This window comes from Eschrichtius robustus, chromosome 16, assembly GCF_028021215.1.
Source record: "Eschrichtius robustus isolate mEscRob2 chromosome 16, mEscRob2.pri, whole genome shotgun sequence".
Lineage (NCBI taxonomy): Eukaryota > Metazoa > Chordata > Mammalia > Artiodactyla > Eschrichtiidae > Eschrichtius > Eschrichtius robustus.
Window position 1 is genome coordinate 63,688,724 of NC_090839.1, and position 20,132 is coordinate 63,708,855.

The window sequence follows — 20,132 nt, forward strand, 5'->3', positions numbered from 1 at the left end:
AGGATTGCTTGGTTTAGGATTTGTGGATTTGACTGATGGGGGACATGCAATTTTTAGGGAGCAATTCCATTTCTAGAAATTTATCTGAAACATGCACAAAGATTTAGCTCTAGATAGGTTCACAGTAGCGACTTACAAAGTGAAAAACTGGAAATAGCCTAATGTCCACCTCTAGGATATTGGTTAGGTAGGTGATGAGACAAATAGAATCTTAACGCAGTCATTCAAGAGGAAGCAGAGGGATATTTGTTGATATGGAAAGATGTTTATTATTAAGTGAAAGTAATAGACAAAACAATATTTGTGTATAAAAATATATATACACATGTATGTATTTTAAAACCTGAATGCTAATACACCAACAGTGGGTAGATATCTCTGAGTGATTTTTACAATTCTTTTCTTATTCTAGATTTCCTTTTCTAAATTTTCTACAATGAACGTTCATTCCTTTTGTGAAAAATATAGTAATATATCTTATTAACTTTTAAATTATTTTGTTATTAAAATATAATAAATAAAAATAGTAATAAAAGGGCAATTTTACTAGCTGTCCCTGTCCCTCTTTCCAACCTTATCTCTCGACTCGATTCTTGATAACTCCCAATAAACATAGGCTCACCGTTGCTACAATCCATTTCAGAATTTGCACGTTATTTGTTAGCCTCAGAGAACCGTACTAGGCAAGGCGATGTAAAGATGAATACTCACATTCTCCAGATGATTTGCGTGCACGCCAAATTTTGAGGTGCCTGGAAACAGGGAGTTCTGTACCTCCCTCCTTCGTTTATTTTTTCTCTTTTAATTCATCCGTTCCTAGCTTGCGGGTCGGTTATTTACTTTACGTACGCCTGCGCACTCCTGGGGTGGGAGTGGGGCCCCGCCTCCCGACGCCGACCACTGGCCGGCTCCGCCAGCGCGCCCCTGATTGGTGGCTGCGGACCGGGTCTCGTGGCTCATCAAGGTTGGCGGGAAAGCGGCGGCGGGGCAGAATGGCGGCGGCGCCCACGGCCTCGTTCCCCGGCGGGTGCCCCACTTCCGTGAGGCTGCCGCGGTCGCCGCCGTTCAAGGTTCTGGCGGAGCAGCTGCGGCGCGACGCGGAGGGCGGCCCGGGCGAGTGGCGGCTGTCGCGGGCGGCGGCGGGCCGCGGGCCGCTGGAGCTGACGGCCGTGTGGATGCAGGGCACGGTGCTGGCGGCGGGCGGCGGCGAGGCGCGGCTGCGGGACCCGAGCGGGGCCTTCTCGGTTTGCGGCCTGGAGCGGGTGCCGCGCGGGCGGCCCTGCCTCGTACCAGGTAACGGCCGGATTCGACCCCGCGGCTGACCCTGGGTGTGTACCGCTCGAGGGCGGGGCCTGGCCGTCCCACCTCCCGGTGTTTGCGGTGCTGGTCCCCCGCCTCGATACCCTTTCTTCCCTCCCCTCCCCAGCCAAGCGCCACCCAAGCAGTTCTGATGATAAGCATCACCTGCAGCCCATTCAAAAAATACAGTTTCCGAGGGCTCCACCAGCCCTCCCAGCTGGAGTCTCCGGGGGAGGGACCCCCAGCATCTGTGTTTGTTAACAGAGTCCCTTCCCCACGGGTGATTTTTTTTCTCCCTATCAAGTTTTGGAAAATATCATAGTGGGGAACTTGGTTCATCCCTAACGACTCTACTCAAATGTACCTTCCTTTGGGAAGCTCTCCCCAGTTCCCAGGAATGGGGAGCCCTGGTGTACCCCTCCTTCGAGGGACTGTCTTAGGCTGTAGTTCACCACTGTTTCCTTTTAAACCAGTGGTGCGCAAATTTGAGCGTGCATCAGACTCACCCTGAGAGCTTGTTAAAACTGACAGCTGGCCACCACCCCCAGAGTTTGAGTCTGTTGGTCTGGGCGGGGCTGAGAATTTGCATTTCTAACCAGCTCCCAGGTGCTTCTGGTGCTGGTGGCCTGCGGGCCACACTTTGAGAACCACTGGGCCAGACTACGGCAGGGCGGGCTCTGTGTCTTTCTGACAACCATTCTCAGCCTTAGGTTGAACTTTTCTGGCCCTGGCCCTTTCTGGCTGAGCTCCCAGGAGCACTTTTCCTAACCTTTCTGGACCTCTTACCAAAGGGACCAATAATTCCTGCCTGTTGTGTGGATTCAATACATTTAAAAAATGTCCTTAACACAGCTCCTAGGTCATAGTGACCATTGTTTTTTTACTAGGCCGTGCTCCTGCACGCTTCTCACTCCACCCTGGCTCCATCCTTCAGCCTCCCTCTCTGTCTGCCCTCCATTGCAATGTTAGTCTAGGGCAAGATCGGCAGACTACAGGCTGCCACCTCCTTTTGCATGGCCCATGAGCTAAAAATGTTTTTTATGTTTTCAAATGGTTATAAAAAAACAGAAGAAGATTTCATGACATGGGAAAAGTATCAATATATGAAATTCAAATATCCGTGTCCATAAGTAAAGTTTTTTTGGAGCGCTGTCATTTAGGTATTGTCCAGGGCTGTTTTCCCATTACAGCTACAGATCTGAATAGTTGCGACAGAGACGCTATGGCCTCAAAGCCTGGAATATTTAGTATCTGGCCCTTTACAGAAACAGTTTGCCACCCTTGGCGTAGCACGTAGCACGAGCTGTTTGGTGTGCTGGTCCCCAGGCAATGCTCTTTGAAGGCAAGCTGGGGCTGTCTCCCATGTCCGGCCCCAGCCCTGGCATAAGGTTGGCACCAGTAGGTACCTGAGTGGGCATTGCGCGTTGGTGAACCCATCTGACTTACCTACGGGCCTGTGTGCCTGGGCCATACCATTTCCTCTTTGCTAATTAACACCAGGGCTTGATCGACAAGTCTGACACGGGCTTCAGGTAGGGAGCCTGAAGAGTAAGCAGGCCACTGAAATACAAAGTGGTGTCATAGGCTTGAGCTTAAGCACAGGGTGCCGTGGGCGCAGAAGAGGGACAACTGATCCAGGCCTGTGTGGTCGGGGTGAAGGCCTGATAGAAGGGAGGGGCGTGGTGGGGAAGGAGAAGGAGAGACAGTGGAGAGAGACTCTGGCTGGGGGAGAGGGTGTGGGTAGAATGAACCAGACTAGTAACCAGGTGGTCTGTTCTCGGGAGGAAAGAGCTCAGGCCTTTGAGTTCACCTGTATAGTTGTGTTATACGCCTTGATGTATGTAGGTTTTGAGTATGTGGATTCCGTGTTTACCTCGCCTGTTGGGACTCTGTGGGCTTGTTCTTCCTTTCCAGGGTCTTCAGTCATTTTATGAGGGCTCCATCTCCACCAGCTTTTTAGGCCCATTCAGAGGGTATGGCAAGTGTATTTTTAGAACGAGCCTCCGTTGCTGAGGAATCCCACGTTACTTGCTCAGGTAGAATGTAGGGATGGGTTCAGGGAAACCTAAGTACATCGTGCCGGGAGCTGAAGACCAGAGGGTAAGGTGTCAGCTTGCCTGGCTTCCCTCAGTCAGAGCCCCAGGCCCGAGTACAAACCCAGCCCTGATGCTGGAAGCAGTGTGATTGAAGTGGCCTCGCAGGGGCACGCAGTGGGGGCTGGCAACGTGCCTGCTCTTCCTGCTGTGTTTGGGGTTTTTTACACAGTTGAGTTTTGTGTGGTTAAGACTGGCCATTTTTGCTTTCAAGGAGAGCCACTTCCCCAAGGGAATGGGAATAGAGTCGTGGTTAATACGTCATTAGATCATTGTGCTGGCAGCCTGACCTCTTGTTGATTTGCTTGCGTATGCCCAGCTGGTGGCAGGGATTGGTCCCAGGCAGTTGGAATAACGGTGGCATGGGGGGTGCTACCACCTGCCCAGCTCTTTTGGCAACATGAAGGGAAAATTGGATTTGCTTTGGGGCTGTCAGGGGTTGTCTTTGCAGAAGGGGGACCAGTCCGGGGCACAGAGACCAGTCACAGACTCTGGCATGGAGCAAGGAACAGGGAGAAGAGAAAAGCTCGGGTTTTCAGGCCCCGCCTTCGAGCAGTCTGTCTAATTACAACTCATCCTCTGATGTGAGCGACTCTTCCACTCCTTGGGCGTGCTAGCTTTATGCACTGTGCTGTGATTTTGTTTTAGCATTTTATTTTTAAAAATATTTATTTCTTTATTTGGTTGTGTGGGGTCTTAGTTGCGGCTCACCGGCTCCTTAGTTGGGGCATGTGAACTCTTAGTCGTGGTATGCATGTGGGATCTAGTTCCCTGACCGGGGATCGAACCCGGGTCCCCTGCATTGGAAGTGCGGAGTCCTATCCACTGCGCCACCAGGGGAGTCCCTGTTTTAGCATTTTAAAACCAGAAACCAAAGAAGAAACAAATGTCATTCTCCAGGTTAAATGCAGAATTTGCTGGTAATATACATATTTTGACCACTAGCTGCCTTGGCACTTTGGTATCTACTCTCTGCTTTTTTTTGGTCTCCAGTTTGCCTCCCTGATAAATTTAAGCCCTCTCAAGGACTTAAGGTGTCTGTTTTGTTTTTATCTTCTCTATCAATGTGAACTTTACCACTGGGCTTTTCTTCTTCTAGGAAAGTATGTGATGGTGATGGGAGTGGTTCAGGCCTGCAACCCTGAGCCATGCCTGCAGGCTGTGAAGATGACAGATCTTTCTGATAATCCCCTCCATGAAAGCATGTGGGAGCTGGAAGTGGAAGATTTACACAGGAATATTCCTTAGAGGATGTTGGAACTGTCGATAAAAACAACCGAAATTCAGAAACAACTTAGGTTCTTATACCCTATGGATTTCATGGACATCACTTAATATGTATTTCTCAAAAGTTTATCAGAGAGCTTTGCTCCGAGGAGTCTGGATGTAGGATTTCTAAATGTTGGGACACTCCAGTGAACTCAGCCCCTGCTGCCCCTTGCTTTGACTGTTTGCTGATGAAAAACAGATGTTTTGTTCTCTTTCTCTTTTTCTCTCCTTTTTTTTTTTTTTTTTTTTTGCTTTATGTGTGTTAATTCTCTCTCTCTAAAGCACACAGAAATCTCATGTTGCATTTTCCAAGTTTTACAAGTGATGATACTTTTTCCATTACCACTGCAACCCTACTTTACGAGGCAGAATTTGAACCTCAGTCATTGTCCGCAGAGAGTAAAGTGTGTGGTTATGGGCAGGAAAAGAGGCTGCATAAAAAAGGAATGACCTCATGGCTCCGCAGTCTTCTCCATCAACAGCTTCCGTATCCAGTTTGCAAGTCAAACGGCATTTTCTAACTGCAGGCACTGGGGCCTCTCAAAGACACAGCCCTCTTTCTGCTTCAGACACCACTCAGCCCTAAATGTGTAAGGTCCATTCCCTGCAGATGTGGACGACGATGTCTGCCCTTCTTCCTTCACTTAGGGCTGTTGAAACACTTTTAGAATTTCTTGTTGAAACTAAAAATCAAGACTAAGAACAACTTCCAGGCATGAACTAAACTTCTGCCTCGTAACTTTGGGTGAGACACTGCGAGGGGGCAGCCTCCTGGAGTCTTTACGTTGTTTCTGGTAGGGAATGTCCTTTTGTCGTGATTGTGTTCAGTGTTGGGTGGCTGCTCTTCACTTCTTACACAGCCTTCACTTTGCCTTAGACTGTAAATATCAAGGGGGTCAGGTTATGTTCCTCACTGCTATGGAGTTTTGCGGGATTATTTATCTCTACCACTAGTAAATTGTTTTCTATGCCGTATTTTTTTAAACAGATTTTATTTTTTAGGTGGCTTAGATTTCTAGGAAAAAAAAAAAAAAAGAGCAGAACCTATAGAGATGACCTTTACATGCCCTCCCTCAGTTTCCCCTGTTATTAACATCTTGCACTGGCGTGGTACCTTAGTTAAAATCAATAAGCCAGCATTGATACGTTATTATTAAGTAAAGTCCGTTGTTGACTTAGGGGTCATGCTTTGTGATGTACAATAGGCATAATATCATGTATCCACTATTACAGTATCATACAGAATAGTTTTGTTGCCCTAAAAGTCCTCTGTGCTCCACCTAATCATCCTTCCCTCCGCCGTAACCCCTGGCAACCACTGTTTTTTTCTACTGTCTCCAAAGTTTGCCTTTTCCAGAATGTTATGTAGTTGGAATCACACAGTCTGTAGCCTTTTCAGACCAGCTTCTTTCAGTTAGCAATATGCATTTAAGGTTCCTCCATGTAGTTTTGTAACTTGATAGCTCATTTCTTTTTATCCTAATCCTCCACTGGATGGACGTACCATAGTTTGTTTATCCATTCACTTATTGAAGGACATCTGCTTGATTCCAGTTTTTGGCAATTATTAATAGGGCTGTTGTAAACATTCGTGTGCAGATTTTGTGTGGACATAGGTTTTCAACATACCAGGGTAAATGCCTAGGAGCACGATTGTTGGTTACATGGTCAGCCTATGTCTAGCCTTGTAAGAAACTGCCAGACTGTCTGTCTCAGACTGCTATCACAAAACACCATAGACTTGGGGCTTAAAAACATCAGAAATTTACTTTTCAAAGTTCTGGAGGCCAAAGTCAAGGTGGTTCAAGGTGCTGCTTCCTGTTTCACAGGTGGCTGTCCTCTCACTGTGTCCTCACGTGGTAGCAGGGGGCAAGGTTGCTCCCTGGGGTCTCCTGTAAGGGCACTGATCCCGTTCACCTCCCAAAGGCCCCACCTCTATACCATTACACTGGGGGCTAGGTTTCAACATGTGAATTTGGGTTAGGGAGAATACATATTCAGTCTATAGCACTTTGGAGGGGACATATTCAATCTGTAGCACTGTCTTCCAACGCGGCTGCACTATTTTGCTTTCCCATCAGCAGTGTATGGAGTTCTTGTTCTACAGCCTCACCAGCATTTGATGTTGTCAGTGTTTTGGATGTGCTATAATTTTAAACTCTAGCATTTTCTTTTAAAGGTGGGGAAATTGGAAAGTGCGCACTGTTTTTTTGTTTGTTTTTATAATAAATTTATTTTTGGCTGCATTGGGTCTTTGTTGCTGCATGTGAGCTTTCTCTAGTTGCAGCAAGCGGGGGCTACCCTTCATTGCAGTGCACAGACTTCTCATTGCAGTGGCTTCTTGTTGTGGAGCACGGGCTCTAGGCGCACGGGCTCAGTAATTGTGGCACACAGGCTCAGTAGTTGTGGCTCGCGGGCTCTAGAGCACAGGCTCAGTAGTTGTGGTGCACGGGCTTAGTTGCTCCGCAGCATGTGGGATCTTCCCGGACCAGGGCTCGAACCCATGTCCCCTGCATTGGCAGGCGGATTCTTAACCACTGCGCCACCAGGGAAGCCCCCAAGCCCTTCATTTGTCGTTAAACTTGCTGTGTGACTGTGAGCAAGTTACCTACCTTCTCTGTGCTTTAGTTTCCTTATAAAATGTAGATTATACCGAGCTCACAGCACTGTTGTGAAGGTGTGTGTAAATCACTTTTATATGTGTCTGGCACACGGTAGGCCCCAAATGATTGTTGCTGGGAAGAGCAGTAAGTTCCTACTCACATCCATCAGTTGCCGCTTAAAAAATTTATATACTTTTATTTTTATTTATTTTTATTATTATTATTTTTTTCTTGTTTTTGGCCACGCCACACGGCTTGCGGGATCTTAGTTCCCCGACCAGGGATTGAACCTAGGCCCTCGGCAGTGAAAGTGTGGAGTCCTAACCACTGGACTGCCAGGGAATTCCCTATATACTTTTAGAATAGCTTTAGATCCACAGAAAAATTGCAAAGACAATACAAAGAGTTCCCATACACCTGCACCCTGTTTCCCTTATTATTAACATCTTACATGAATATGACACATTGGTTACAATTAGTGAACCAGCACTGAGATGTTATTAACCAAACTCTATCCTTTATTCAGATTCCCTTAGTGTTTTTCCTAATGTCCTTTTTCTGTTCCAGGATCCCATCCAGGACACCCTGTGACATGGAGTCATCTTGTCTCCTTAGGCTCCTTCTGGCTGGGACAGTTGACCAGTTGCTTTTGATTACATTGACATTTAGTTTTGATGTAGTCCATGGCGTCTCTGTTATAGGATTCTCAGGTCAACACTTTATTCCAAAACTAGTATGGGTTTCCCAATAGTAGCCCCTGAGCTGGGTGTGTGGTAGCCTCCCGAAGACCTTAAAACCGAAGTCGACCCTCCTGAGGTTCCCTCATGTGACGCCTGCTCTTCTGCTAGAAGACTGACCCGGGCTGCTGAGAACCATATCCTGCCCACTTCGTCCTCTCCTAACTTCTGGTAACAAATGCCTGATCGAAGATCGCTGATTGGGCCAATATCGTCGCCTGGTCAGTGAACAACCTCAGGAGTGTGGGAGGTGGGAAAGCGAGGGTGGCCCATGTTTTTCCGACAGTCCACACAGACTGCCGACGGCTCCCGGTGGCCCCGAGCTGGCGGTGTGCCATCTCAGCATGTTAGCTGTTAGCTGAGCTGCCGCGGTTTCCCTGAATATTAAGAACTCTCACTGTTTCGGCTAGCGTTTCCTCCTTGACGTCGCAAATGAAAATGCATCTCGGGCGGGGGTTTTAGTTTTCTGATGCCAAATCAAAGCTGGTTTATCAGCAAGCTCCCCTCGCCAGACAAGGGCAGGCTGTGTGCTCCGGCTGCAAAGCTTCCCTTTTGAAATTGGCTCTTTTCTAAGAACTGAAAATAAGCACCCTGGGCTGTGACTTCACTTTTCTTGGAACTGCTTTACATTATAAGAAAAAAAAAAAACACAAAAAACCTCATTTAGCTAGTTTTGGATCACTGAGTTCCCTAATTCTTTCTGTTGCATATTCTTGTAAAGCTGAAGTTTTACCGCAAAATTCTTATGCATCAGGTGAAGCAGGAAAGAGAAGCAATGACCACATGAAAAAGTTGAGTGTTTTGTCTCCTGGCCTGTTGTGTGTGATTTAACGGTGAGGAGGCAAGGAACCTGGAGAACACACCGCGGACAGAATCATCTTCAAACCCCAGGGATCCAGCTGCGACTGCGCGGCCCCGAAATCTGTTGGGCCACCAAATGGGCTAGGCTGGTGTTAATAAACCTCAGGCCATGGTCCAAGTTCACTGAGCAGCCGCCTGTGTGTCAGGATGAGGGGAAAACACACATCCTCGGCCATGGTGACCTACATTTAGCAGACATCGTGGAGCCTGTGCAAAGGATGACTTTCAGGGGCCCCTGCCTGCTGAGGATGAGGGAGAGAGAGGCTTAACCACACCTGAGCAGTCCTGGTCCTGCCCTTGCCTATCTGACCTTGGGCTTGGAGGTCAGTCTGTGAAGTGGACGGTACCTGGTAGGGTCATGGGAACTGGATTAGATGCCCCTTCCCAGTGCGGTTCGTAGACAGGCACATAAATTGTTCTGAAATGTCTGTTAGTATCTCTGTCCCTGTCGGAGGGGCCTCTGGTGATGTGACTGTATCTTGCTTATCTGTCTCCGTACACGCATAGCACACACGGCAGTCAGTAAATGTTCCGTGAATGGCTGGTTTTTAGGTAGGAAGGCAGAGGAAACACACATGGAAAGGCACCATGTTCTTGAATTTACACTCAGCACTCCAGAGTTTCCAAATGCAAGGAGCCCCCTGACAGGCCGTCTAAGAGGGCCTTTTGTATCAAGCTTCTTTGGTAGTTTATAATTGGCCTGAGGGCGCATGCCAGAATGTTTGAGAGCCCTCTGAAGTACAAATAGGGAAGACTTGGTAAAAAACATAAAAGGAAAAGGAGAGAGACAGCTGAGTCAAAATAAAAGATTCATGTGGTTTGGGCAGAATCAAATTATAGTCCTATGAGAATCATGGAACATCTCTTGATAAAGAATGCAAATTCAACCAAGGGTTGCAAGCCAGGGACTGGACTAGGAGCTTTCCCCTGTGTTACTTCATTCTGTGTCAGTGCCCCTGGGAGGTGCTTTCCCCCTCCTCTGGGAAAACTGCCACCAAGGAAGTGGAGCCCTTTGCCCAAGGACATCTGGCCAGCAGGCTATGGCGGAGGTGGGTCTCAGGCCAGTTGGTGTCCCTCGCCATGCGGGAAGCGGCCAGGGCCTTCATTCTGAGAAACTCCTCAGACCCTCTGGGAACGTTAGGTCTTTACTCTTGGGTGCTAGCACCCTCTGCTGGTCTGTCCCGGGCAGAGCTGCCCCGTTCCGTCAGAAACGGGCTGACAGCCAGTGACCAGAATGAAAAGCCACAGAAGGAAGCAAAGGAACAAATGGGGCCACGAGAAGTTTCGAGGCTGTCCACCCCGGGAGTTTCGCCCATTATCGCCAAGCCCTAATGGGGTGGGTAGAGTTTGGCAACCAGATGGGTTCCGATGGTCCCACTTTTGAATCTCAGCCCTGCTGTTCGTTAACTGGGTGACCTTGGGTGAGTCACTTCACCTCTCTGAGCCTTATTTCTGTCATCTGTAGAAAAGGGATGATTTGGGGTCAGGGAGGTGAAGTAACTTGTCTACGTGGCTGTTATAGAATCCAGTCTTAGCAAGTGCTCAAAAATTGTTCGCTTCACTGGTCTTTCTGTCACCAAGCACTTCCTGAGAAGTTCCAGGCTCGGTGACATGAAAAGTCACATGAACAAAAGACATGTGGTTGTCTCTCTGCCCTCCCACTCCGCCTCATCTCTGCTTTTTACCGCCCAAGAAATTTCCCTACTTTTAAGGACTCCTGTGATTAGATTAGGCTCACCAGGGCAATCTCCCCGTCTCCAATCATATCTGCAAAGTCCCCTTTGCTGTGAAAGGTAACGTATTTACAGGTTCCAGGGATTAGGACATGGACACCTTTGGGGCAGGGCATTCAGCCTACCCAGCCTGCCCTCTGCCCCCCAAAGATGCACGTCCATCCCAAATGCAAAATACATTCACCTGGTCCCAAGGTCCCCGACGATCTCATCCCATTTACAGCACAACTCAGTCCCACATCTCAGCCAAATCTCATTATCTAAATTATCTATGTCTGGTGGGGGGAGGGTCTGGACGTAATTCAGCCTGAGAGCAGTTCCTCTCCATCTGTGAACCTGTGGATCCCAAGAAACAAGTTAATCTCCCCAAATACAATGGGTGGCAACCCAGAGGGGATGCAGTCTAGCTCTGTCCCTGATCCAAGGGGACCAGAGATGTGTTATGGGCAAGAAAGATAAAGAAGGAGAAAGAAGGAACAATGAGGCTCTAGCACCTGAAAATAACAAAGTACTACGTGAGCTTCCCTTCCACCTGGGCAAGAAGGACGAGGAGAGGAGTTTCTCCAGAGGGTCTGTTAGCACCTAATTCTGTGTCCGCTGAGGAAAGAGCAGAACCAGAACTTCTCATCAAACAGGTAGGGCCTGTTTTAAAACGTCAGTCAGACTCAGGCCCTGCCCTGGGGTCTTCAGGGTACAACTGCGCTGCCTCTGGTTGCAGACTTTCCCAGAGAACCGCCCAGCCTGGGCCTCCTGCACGGCAGCCTCAGGGCTGTCTAATGTGGCTGATTATCAGCCCCATTGGGCTGCTTTTAACCTCTTCTCTACCCACATCTTTATTTATCTGTTTAATTGAAGTATAGTTGATTTACAATGTCGTGTTAATTTCTGCAGTTATACATATGTATTCTTTTTCATATTCTTTTGCGTTAGGTTTATCACAGGATATTGAATATAGTTCCCTGTGCTATACAGTAGGACCTTGTTGTTTATCCAGCCTATATATAATAGTTTGCACCTGCTAATCCCAAACGCCCAATCCATCCCTCCCCCACCCCGCCCTCCCCTTGGTAACCACAAGTTTGTCCTCTATGTCTGTGAGTCTATTTCCGTCTTGTGGATAAGTTCATTTGTGTCATATTTTAGATTCCGCATATAAGTGATATCATATGGTATTTGTCTTTCTCTTTCTGACTTACTTCATTTAGTATGATAATCTCTAGGTCCATCCATGTTGCTGCAAATGGAATTATTTCATTCTTTTTTTTTAAATTTTTATTTATTTTTGGCTGCGTTGGGTCTTTGTTGCTGCACGCGAGCCGTCTCTAGTTGCGGTGAGCGGGGCCTACTCTTCGTTGCAGTGCGTGGGCTTCTCATTGCGGTGGCTTCTCTTGTTGCGGAGCACGGGCTCTAGGCGCGAGGGCTTCAGTAGTTGTGGCTTGTGGGCTCTAGAGCCAGGCTCAGTAATTGTGGCGCATGGGCTTAGTTGCTCCGCAGCATGTGGCATCTTCCCGGACCAGGGCTCGAACCCACGTCCCCTGCATTGGCAGGAGGATTCTTAACCACTGCGCCACCAGCGAAGTCCTTTCATTCCTTTTTATGGTTGAGTGTTTTTCCATTGTATATATATACACCACATCTTCTTTCTCCATTCATCTGTGTATGAACATTTAGGTTGGTTCCATGTCTTGGCTACTGTATTGTAAATAGTGCTGCTAGGAATACTGGTCTGCCCACATCTTTAATTTGAATCCACATGGGTGGGGCTCCGGAAAATACAAGCATTAGAAAGCTCTCCAGGCAAGTCTTATAATCAACCAGGTGTAGCAGCTGCAGATCTACAGCTTCTTGGCTTGGAGGCACCTGGCGGAAGTCAGAGCCGCCCCTGCACTGGTTGGCTGCTGAGCCCTTTGCCTCCTCGGTTGGGGATCCTGCGTCCAGAGGAAATGGGCCTTGGCCAGAGGAAGGACAAATGAAGAACTCAGGAGCCCATAGGACCAGGACCAAGGGGGCCACTCACCCCCCAGCTTCCCTGAAGAGGAGGAGAAACAGAGGATGGAAAAACCCAACAGGAAGGAACTGGGCAGGACCACCTACAGGCACTCTTGGACGTCCTGGGGCATCCTCGGTGCCGGGCTGCCGCTAATGATGTCGTAAGGTAGTGATATTCGGTTTCCTTTTTTTTTTTTTTCTTTTAATTTTATTTATTTATTTATTTTTGGCTATGTTGGGTCTTCGTTTCTGTGCGAGGGCTTCCTCTAGTTGCGGCAAGCGGGGGCCACTCTTCATCGCGGTGCGCGGGCCTCTCACTATCGCGGCCTCTCCTGTTGCGGAGCACGGGCTCCAGACGCGCAGGCTCAGCAATTGTGGCTCACGGGGCCTAGTCGCTCCGCGGCATGTGGGATCTTCCCAGACCAGGGCTCGAACCCGTGTCCCCTGCATTGGCAGGCAGACTCTCAACCACTGCGCCAGGGAAGCCCTCCTTTTTTTTAAAGTGACCCCATTTGCAGGAAAATGTAAGGGAACGGTAGTGGGGGCTGGTGCGTGAAAAACCCATGTTTGGACAGCCCGTGTGCTTTGACTTGATGCTGTCCACTATGGTAGCCAGTGAGCACTTGACATGTGGCGGGTACCACTGATAGGGTTGCCAAATTTAGTAAATAAAAATACAGGATGCCTCCCACTCCTTAAGCACAGGCGGTGTGTGGTGACTCCATTCCAGAGAGGACACCGTCGGGGGTGGGGGGAGGATAAGAGTAAACACAGTGGAGGAAACCTGACAAACACACCTCAACCAGGTGATCAAGGTCAACATCAGCTGTGGTAAGTCATGTTGAAAGCACGTGCCCTTTGGGAATTCCCTGGTGCTCCAGTGGTTAGGACTCCGCGCTTCCAACTGCAAGAGGCATGGGTTCAATCCCTGGTTGAGGAACTAAGATCCCGCCTGCTGTGCTGCGTGGCCAAAAAAAAAAAAAGGAAAGGAAGAAGGCATGTGCCCTCGGTCTGATGTGATGAGAACAGCACTTAACCTCTGTGATCTTCCTCCCCCAAACCCATAACCCCCGGTCTACTCGTGAGAAAAACATCAGACAAATCCCAGTTGAGGGACATTCTACAAAACATTCTGCAGAACTGTCAAGGTCATCAAAATAAGGAAAGCTTGAGAAACTGTCATGGCCAGGGCAAGCTGGACTGCTCTGGACCCACACTGAGCACTGCCACATGTGGCTGTTTAAATCTGGGGGCGCCTAAGGAGGCGTGATGACTCAAAGTAACATGGGATCGTGGAACAGAAAAAGGACACTAGGAAAAAACTAAGGAGATCTGAATAGAGTATACACTTTCATTAATAATAACATATTAACATTGGTCCATTAATTGCAACAAATGTACCATACGAATGTAAGACAGTAGTAATGGGTACTGGGTGTGAGGTACATGGGAACTCTGCTGTTGTCATGATTTTTCTGTAGATCTAAAACTGTTCTGAAAAATGAATTCGTAAAAAAAATATGAGGCTGCCCAATTAAATTTGAATTTGAGAAACGAAAACTTCTTTTAGTATAAGTATGTCCCATGCAGTATTTGGGACTTGGTTATACTAAAAAATGATCTATTTATCTGAAATTCAAATTTAACTGGGAGGCCTGTATTTTATCTGGCAAGCCAACTCACCAAACTGAATTTTTTTTTTAAAGATTTATTGATTGACTGATTGAGTGATTGCTATGTTGGGTCTTTGTTTATGTGCTAGGGCTTTCTCTAGTTGCGGCAAGCGGGGGCCACTCTTCATCGTGGTGCACGGGCCTCTCACTATCGCGGCCTCTCTTGTTGCGGAGCACAGGCTCCAGACGCGCAGGCTCAGTAGTTGTGGCTCACGGGCCTAGTTGCTCCGTGGCATGTGGGATCTTCCCAGACCAGGGCTCGAACCCGTGTCCCCTGCATTGGCAGGCAGACTCTCAACCACTGCGCCACCAGGGAAGCCCCTGAATTTTTAATTCTAGTTAATTTTCATGAATTTGAATTTAAACAGCCATTTGTGGCTAATGGCTATAGGTAGTCTTGGGCGGCACAGGTGTAGAGCTGTCTGGCTCACCCTGAGGTCAGCAGTTTAAGCAGGTGAGGCCCTGAGAGACTCAAGACCTGCTCAGAATTTTAATTCCAAGAGCAGTCCTCTTCTCACTGCACTTACCTGGTTCCTGCAGAAAAGAATGGTGCTCTAAGGGCCTGTGGGAGCCCGAAGGGGCAGCGTGAGGCCTCGGAGGCCTGGAGAGGCATTGAGCACGCAGAGCCTTTGGAAGGTGTGACAGCTGGGACTGGTGCTCCAGACCATTGGTCAGGGCCTGTAGTGCCTCCTAACAAATCGGCCCAAACTCAGCAGCTTCTCTGATGCGGCACTGTTGCATTTGCAGGACTGAGGTCCCCTTCCCTTGCTGGCTGTAAGTTGGGGACTGCTCTTAGTTCCTGGGCCATCCTCATTCCTTGCCATGTATCCCTCTCCATCTTCAAGCCCCAAACAGTGTCACATTCTTCTCGTGCTTCCAATCTGATTTCATTTGTCCTCTCGGCCCCAGTTTAAGGGGCTCATACGATAAGGTCAGGCCCATCTGTCTCAAGGTCAGCTGATTTGGGACTTTCATTACATCTCTAAATTCCCTTCACAGCCACAGCTAGATTAGTGTTGGATTGAATGACTGGGGAGAAGATGTGTACACACCAAGGGTGGGACTCTTGGGAGGGGGCATCTTAGAATTCTGTCCATCACAAGGACCCGCTGGACGCAACAGCGTAAGGGGTCAAGCAGGTTCTAGAGACAGACAACGTGGTTTCAGAGCCCAGCTCCACCACCACTCAAAGTGTGTGTGGCCTGGGACACACAGCCTCTTCGAGCCTGTTTCCTCATCTGCAAAATGGGAATCAGAATGACCTTGTTAGCTCACCAGGTGGCCTATATCTGGAACTGATGCTCTGGCATTCCTGCTGTTCTCTTCCTGCTGCCAGAGCTGCCCTGTCCATTGTGAGACCTACTTTGTCTTTGTAGACGTGAGAATGGCGTTTCCCCTGCTTTCCCGACATTCCCTGCCTTTCTTACACGGCTCTTTAAGGAGAATGAGCTCATGGCTTGGGACCTTGGTCTCCCCTTCTTGGCAGGCTGGACCAGACTTGACAGGGGGTAGAAATGTCAGCAGGGAAAATCTTTCTAAAAACGTATGCGCATAGTAAAATGTATATCCAAATCCAAAATAAAGGTAATTGCACGCATTGGACTGTGTTAATAGCCCGAGTGGGGAACGCTTTGTAGGTAGAGGTTAATTTCCATCTCCTCCCTCGTTGCACAGCTCACGGAAGATGGGACTTTTGGCACTGGGATTCTGGTGTAGGCATTTTGCCATGGTTTATTCCATGTTTAGTCCATGGTTATGGGCCTTTAGTACCAAGTCTGCTTGAAAACCTTGTGAACTTATTAATGCAGAGAGAAAGAATGAGGAATCTTGGATAATGCGTAAGTAAGTGGCCAGTTTTGCAAAAGTTCCAACATGGGTGGTTTATAACTAATTGGAAAAACATGCCTCTTCTCGGTTGCCTTAATCCTTTTTGCAGTGCTCAGGCCTTAAGTGTTCCCAGAAGGTTTAAGGGGGGCTAATAGGCTCCCAGGGTGGTCATTACGGTGATAAAGGGGGCAGAGAGCTCATGCCTGCGTCTGAGAGTCCTGCAGCTACTGCCAGCGTGGTCTAGGGGAGCAAACACCTGGTGGGTCACCAGCCTTCCTGGCGAGGGCCAAGGGATAGGTGTCAGGCATAGCAGAGAGTAGGGGTTCATTCTGGCTTTAAAGTTAGCCTTTGGAACTGAGAAATCTGGAGGCAGAATTTGGGACCCAGACAGGAAAAGGAAACTGCCAGCAGTCCTCTCTGAGCTGAGAAGCCCCTGAGCCTTCGATTGTAAGCGCAGTGCTTGGCTCCTTCCATTCTTTTACGAAGTTCTTTTCAGAGATGCAGAAGTTGATGGTCCCACGGTCGCTTCCGTGCTGGGTTTCTCTGTAAGAGAATGTTCCCAGGGACAGATGGTCTGGCTGGGCCCTGTCCCACCAGTGTCCTTAAGAGGGGAGCCTCCGTCAGCAGAGTGAAACTCAGCCCTGGCTGACACCACCGCTCCTCCGGTCCAGGTGCTGTAGAAACAAATGGCCCACCTCAGGCCCCCAGGTCAGAGAGACCCAGCATGTCCCTGTCCTGGCTTTGCTGGCCTCTCTCAGTGCCTGGGCTTCATCTCTCACAGCCACTATGGCGTTGCTTATAAGATGGGAGAATGACACCCTCCCCTCCCCAGGGTGGTTTCAGGATGAAATGCAGCACATGCAGCGCCCTCCTCCCCGATCCCTCCACCCCACCCCCGCCTAGCGTGTCTCTAGGAGGGGGCTGTGGACCAAAAGGTGACGCTGCTATTAGAGTTATAAGGGTTTGCGGTTTCCTCTCTTTGTCTTCACTTCCTTCCAGAAGAGGCTTCTCGGGAAAGGAAGGGCCTCTCAGATCCCGGCACGCAGCTGGGAACGGCTTGGAGCCCAGGGTGACTGGGCTGGGTTGTGGGTTTGATCCACCAGGGCCACTGAGGCACAGCTGGCCAACCGCTGGGTGCTGCCAGCCATCCTGCAAACATCGCCTTTGTACACCCCTGGGAGGTGCTCCAACACAGATGAAGAGGATGGTCAGGTCTTGTTGCGCTCAGGACATGCCACTTAGAGTAACACCGTAAGGACAGACTTGGTCCTGTGCCTCCCAGGAATTTTTAGCACAGAACGCGTACAACAGGTCCTAGTCCTTTGGCACTGGCCCCTCTTGTTACTATTAATGCCACAGCTACATGAAACAGACCTGCTCTTGCAGCGGTGGGCTGCCAATCTGAAAATAGCCTCGGGGTCGGTTACCAAGCTGTTTAAGGCTCCATTAGGAAGTGGCTCTGAGACAGTGATTCTAGAGCCAGGGATGGGTCTCCCTGTTGGGAGGAGTCCCGTGGCTGGCCAGCCCCTTGTTTTATGGACAGTCTGACCTGTTCCAGTCACCTGAGGACCTGCGTTAAACAGCTCTGAAGCAGGACCTGCTACGTAATTTGGTGGGCCCAGTATAAAATGAAAATGCAGGGCCCCTCATTCAAAAATTAAGATTCAAGGGACTTCCCTGGCGGTCCAGTGGTTAAGACTCCACACTTCCACTGCAGAGGGCATGGGTTCAACCCCTGGTTGGGGAACTAGGATCCTGCATGCCGCACGGTGCAGCCAAAAAAAAAAAAAAATTAAGATTCAAGATGGTGACACAGAGCATGTAGGAAAGTGTGGGCGTCCTTCTGAGCACAGGGCCCTGGTTGTATACTTTGCTCACCTGTGAAGCCAGCCCTGGTCTAGAGAGAGCACAAGACAGGCAGCTGGTCCACAGTACTCGGGTGAATTTGGTCACCCTACCCTTTGGGTGAGTGGACACGCCTCTTTCTAGACTGTTGGTTGGGGAAGACTGGTGAGATGAGCAGAGCTGAGAGGTGGGCTGAGTGTGACATGCAGTGACAAAGAGGGGGCAGGGTTCCAGGCAGCGTCTTTTCTCTAGAACAGAAGGTCCCTGAGCGTGGACACCTGGTCTGATCATCTGTCACAGGGTTCAAAGTAAAACCAGACAATGATGTGTTACAATTGTCACTCCCCAAGTCAACATTTTCCAAAACCACTTTTTTTTTTCCTAATTTGTCCTATCTGTGATTTTGGATTATGCGTCTTTTTTTTTTTTTTTTTTTTTTTTTTTTTTACTGCTACTGGAGAAAACAGACCAAATTGATGAACTTCGAAAGCAAATCCATCACTGCCAGACCTTACTAACCATGGGCATGGAAGGATAAACTAAAACATGGTAAAAGCACTTACTCCTTGTTTCCTTGGCCTTTGGCCCTCAGCCCTGGGCATTCCTGCTAATGCTTTGCCCATGGCCAACCTTTGTGAAAACCTCAACTTTTCTGTCTTAAGTGAGATATCAAAATAAACTTAGATTGGCTGGAAAAGGACAGTTCACCTGGAGAGCAATTTGTATCTGAAGAGACTGGGTCAGAGGTTGCTAAGGAAACCATTGTTTGCAAAGTTTGGCATATGTAAATTATTGGCGGAAAAAGGAAGAACGAGTACCATTTTATTCTTTCTTGCAGATGGTAAACAGGAAGGGAAGGCTGTTACTGGGTAAAGTGAGTCATGGAGTATGGGAGACTCAGATCTAAGGGGGGCTGCGGGACTCCTCTCTCTTTACTTGGGGCCCATTTCTATTTTACCTGCTGGGCTCCAAATTCAAAGGCAAACAAAGGCCTTTTATCTGATTGGGTGGGAGCACACAAAAGATTCTCTGGGTGGGTGGATGGGGGGACGAAAGAAGTCTGCAGAAACTGAAAGAGATTTCTTTTTCTTTTCTTTCTTTTCCTTCCTTCCTTCCTTTCTTTCTTTTTTTTTTTTTTGAAAATCCCTTGTTTTATTATGAAACCAAAATACCATTTGCAGCACTTTCCTTCTCCTACTAGTCTTTCTTAAAGAATCGAGGTATAATTCACATAATATACAATTCACCCCTTTAAAGTGTACAGTTCAGTGGTTTTTAGTGTATTCATAAGGTTGTGCGACCATCACCACTAATTCCAGAACATTTCCATCACCCCTGAAAGAAACTCTATACCCATCATCTCCCCACAGTCCTCCCATCCCCCTCATGCCCTGACAACCATGAATCTACTTTCTGTCCCTTTGGGTTTATCTGTTCTGGACATATCCTGTATACGGAATCATATAACATGTGGCATTTTGTGTCTGACTTCTGTTGACCTAAAACAATAAAACAGCCAATTATTTTACCAGTAAAATAGATTTATTAGGGAACAGCAAAGAATTGCAATTCAGGACATGCAATCCATGGCGAACCACAGGCAAGTATAGAGAACAAAAGAGAGGCAGGTTCTTGTATAGAGGAGAAAGGAGAGTTGGGAGGGGCTGTTATAAACAAAGAGTCCATTGGAGGAAACTGGGAGTTTGAAGTGTAGTGGCTTTTCACTCGCTGAATTGTGACAGTCTCTCATTGGCTGGGCAGTTGCTGGGTGAGGAGAAAATCTTCCTTCCTCCTGCTGGGGTAGTAAAGTAGTACTGTGGAGATGCAAGGTACATCTCTTCCTATTGGGGTCTGGAATTGACATCCAGTAGTGGGGCATGAGAACTCCCCCTTCAGGCCTCCTGACTCCATTTTAAATGAGGTTTCTGTTTTAATTTTCACACTTCTTACACTTAGCATAATGTTTTCATGGCCCATCAATGTTATAGCATGTGTTAGTGCTTCATTCCTTTTTATGATTGAATTATATTCCATTGCATGGAGAGACCATATTTTATTTATCTATTCATCAGTCAATGGGCAGTTGATTGTTTCTAGTTTTTGGAAAAAGGGACTCCTAACACCTAATGAAACTGTGGGAATCTCAGAGCTGTGCCTGGCTCCTAGGAAACAGAAACATTTACTTGGAAGTTAGGGAACAGAT

General features: G+C 48.2%; 1 protein-coding gene across 1 annotated transcript; it reads left to right on the forward strand.

The window, feature by feature from the left end:
* The first annotated feature begins 976 nt into the window (after positions 1-976).
* On the forward strand, positions 977-6,879 carry RMI2 (RecQ mediated genome instability 2). Its single transcript, XM_068523814.1, has 2 exons — positions 977-1,293; positions 4,492-6,879. Exons 1-2 carry the CDS (start codon positions 993-995, stop codon positions 4,638-4,640), a joined length of 450 nt encoding a protein of 149 aa, XP_068379915.1. The 5' UTR covers positions 977-992; the 3' UTR covers positions 4,641-6,879.
* Positions 6,880-20,132: the final 13,253 nt, after the last annotated feature.

Excerpts from the sequence above, each read along its gene's own strand:
- RMI2 (XM_068523814.1), top strand. The coding sequence starts at position 993 with ATGGCGGCGGCGCCCACGGCCTCGTTCCCCGGCGGGTGCCCCACTTCC. Across the intron at positions 1,294-4,491 it reads GCGGCCCTGCCTCGTACCAG|GAAAGTATGTGATGGTGATG; the intron begins GTAACGGCCGGA and ends TTCTTCTTCTAG.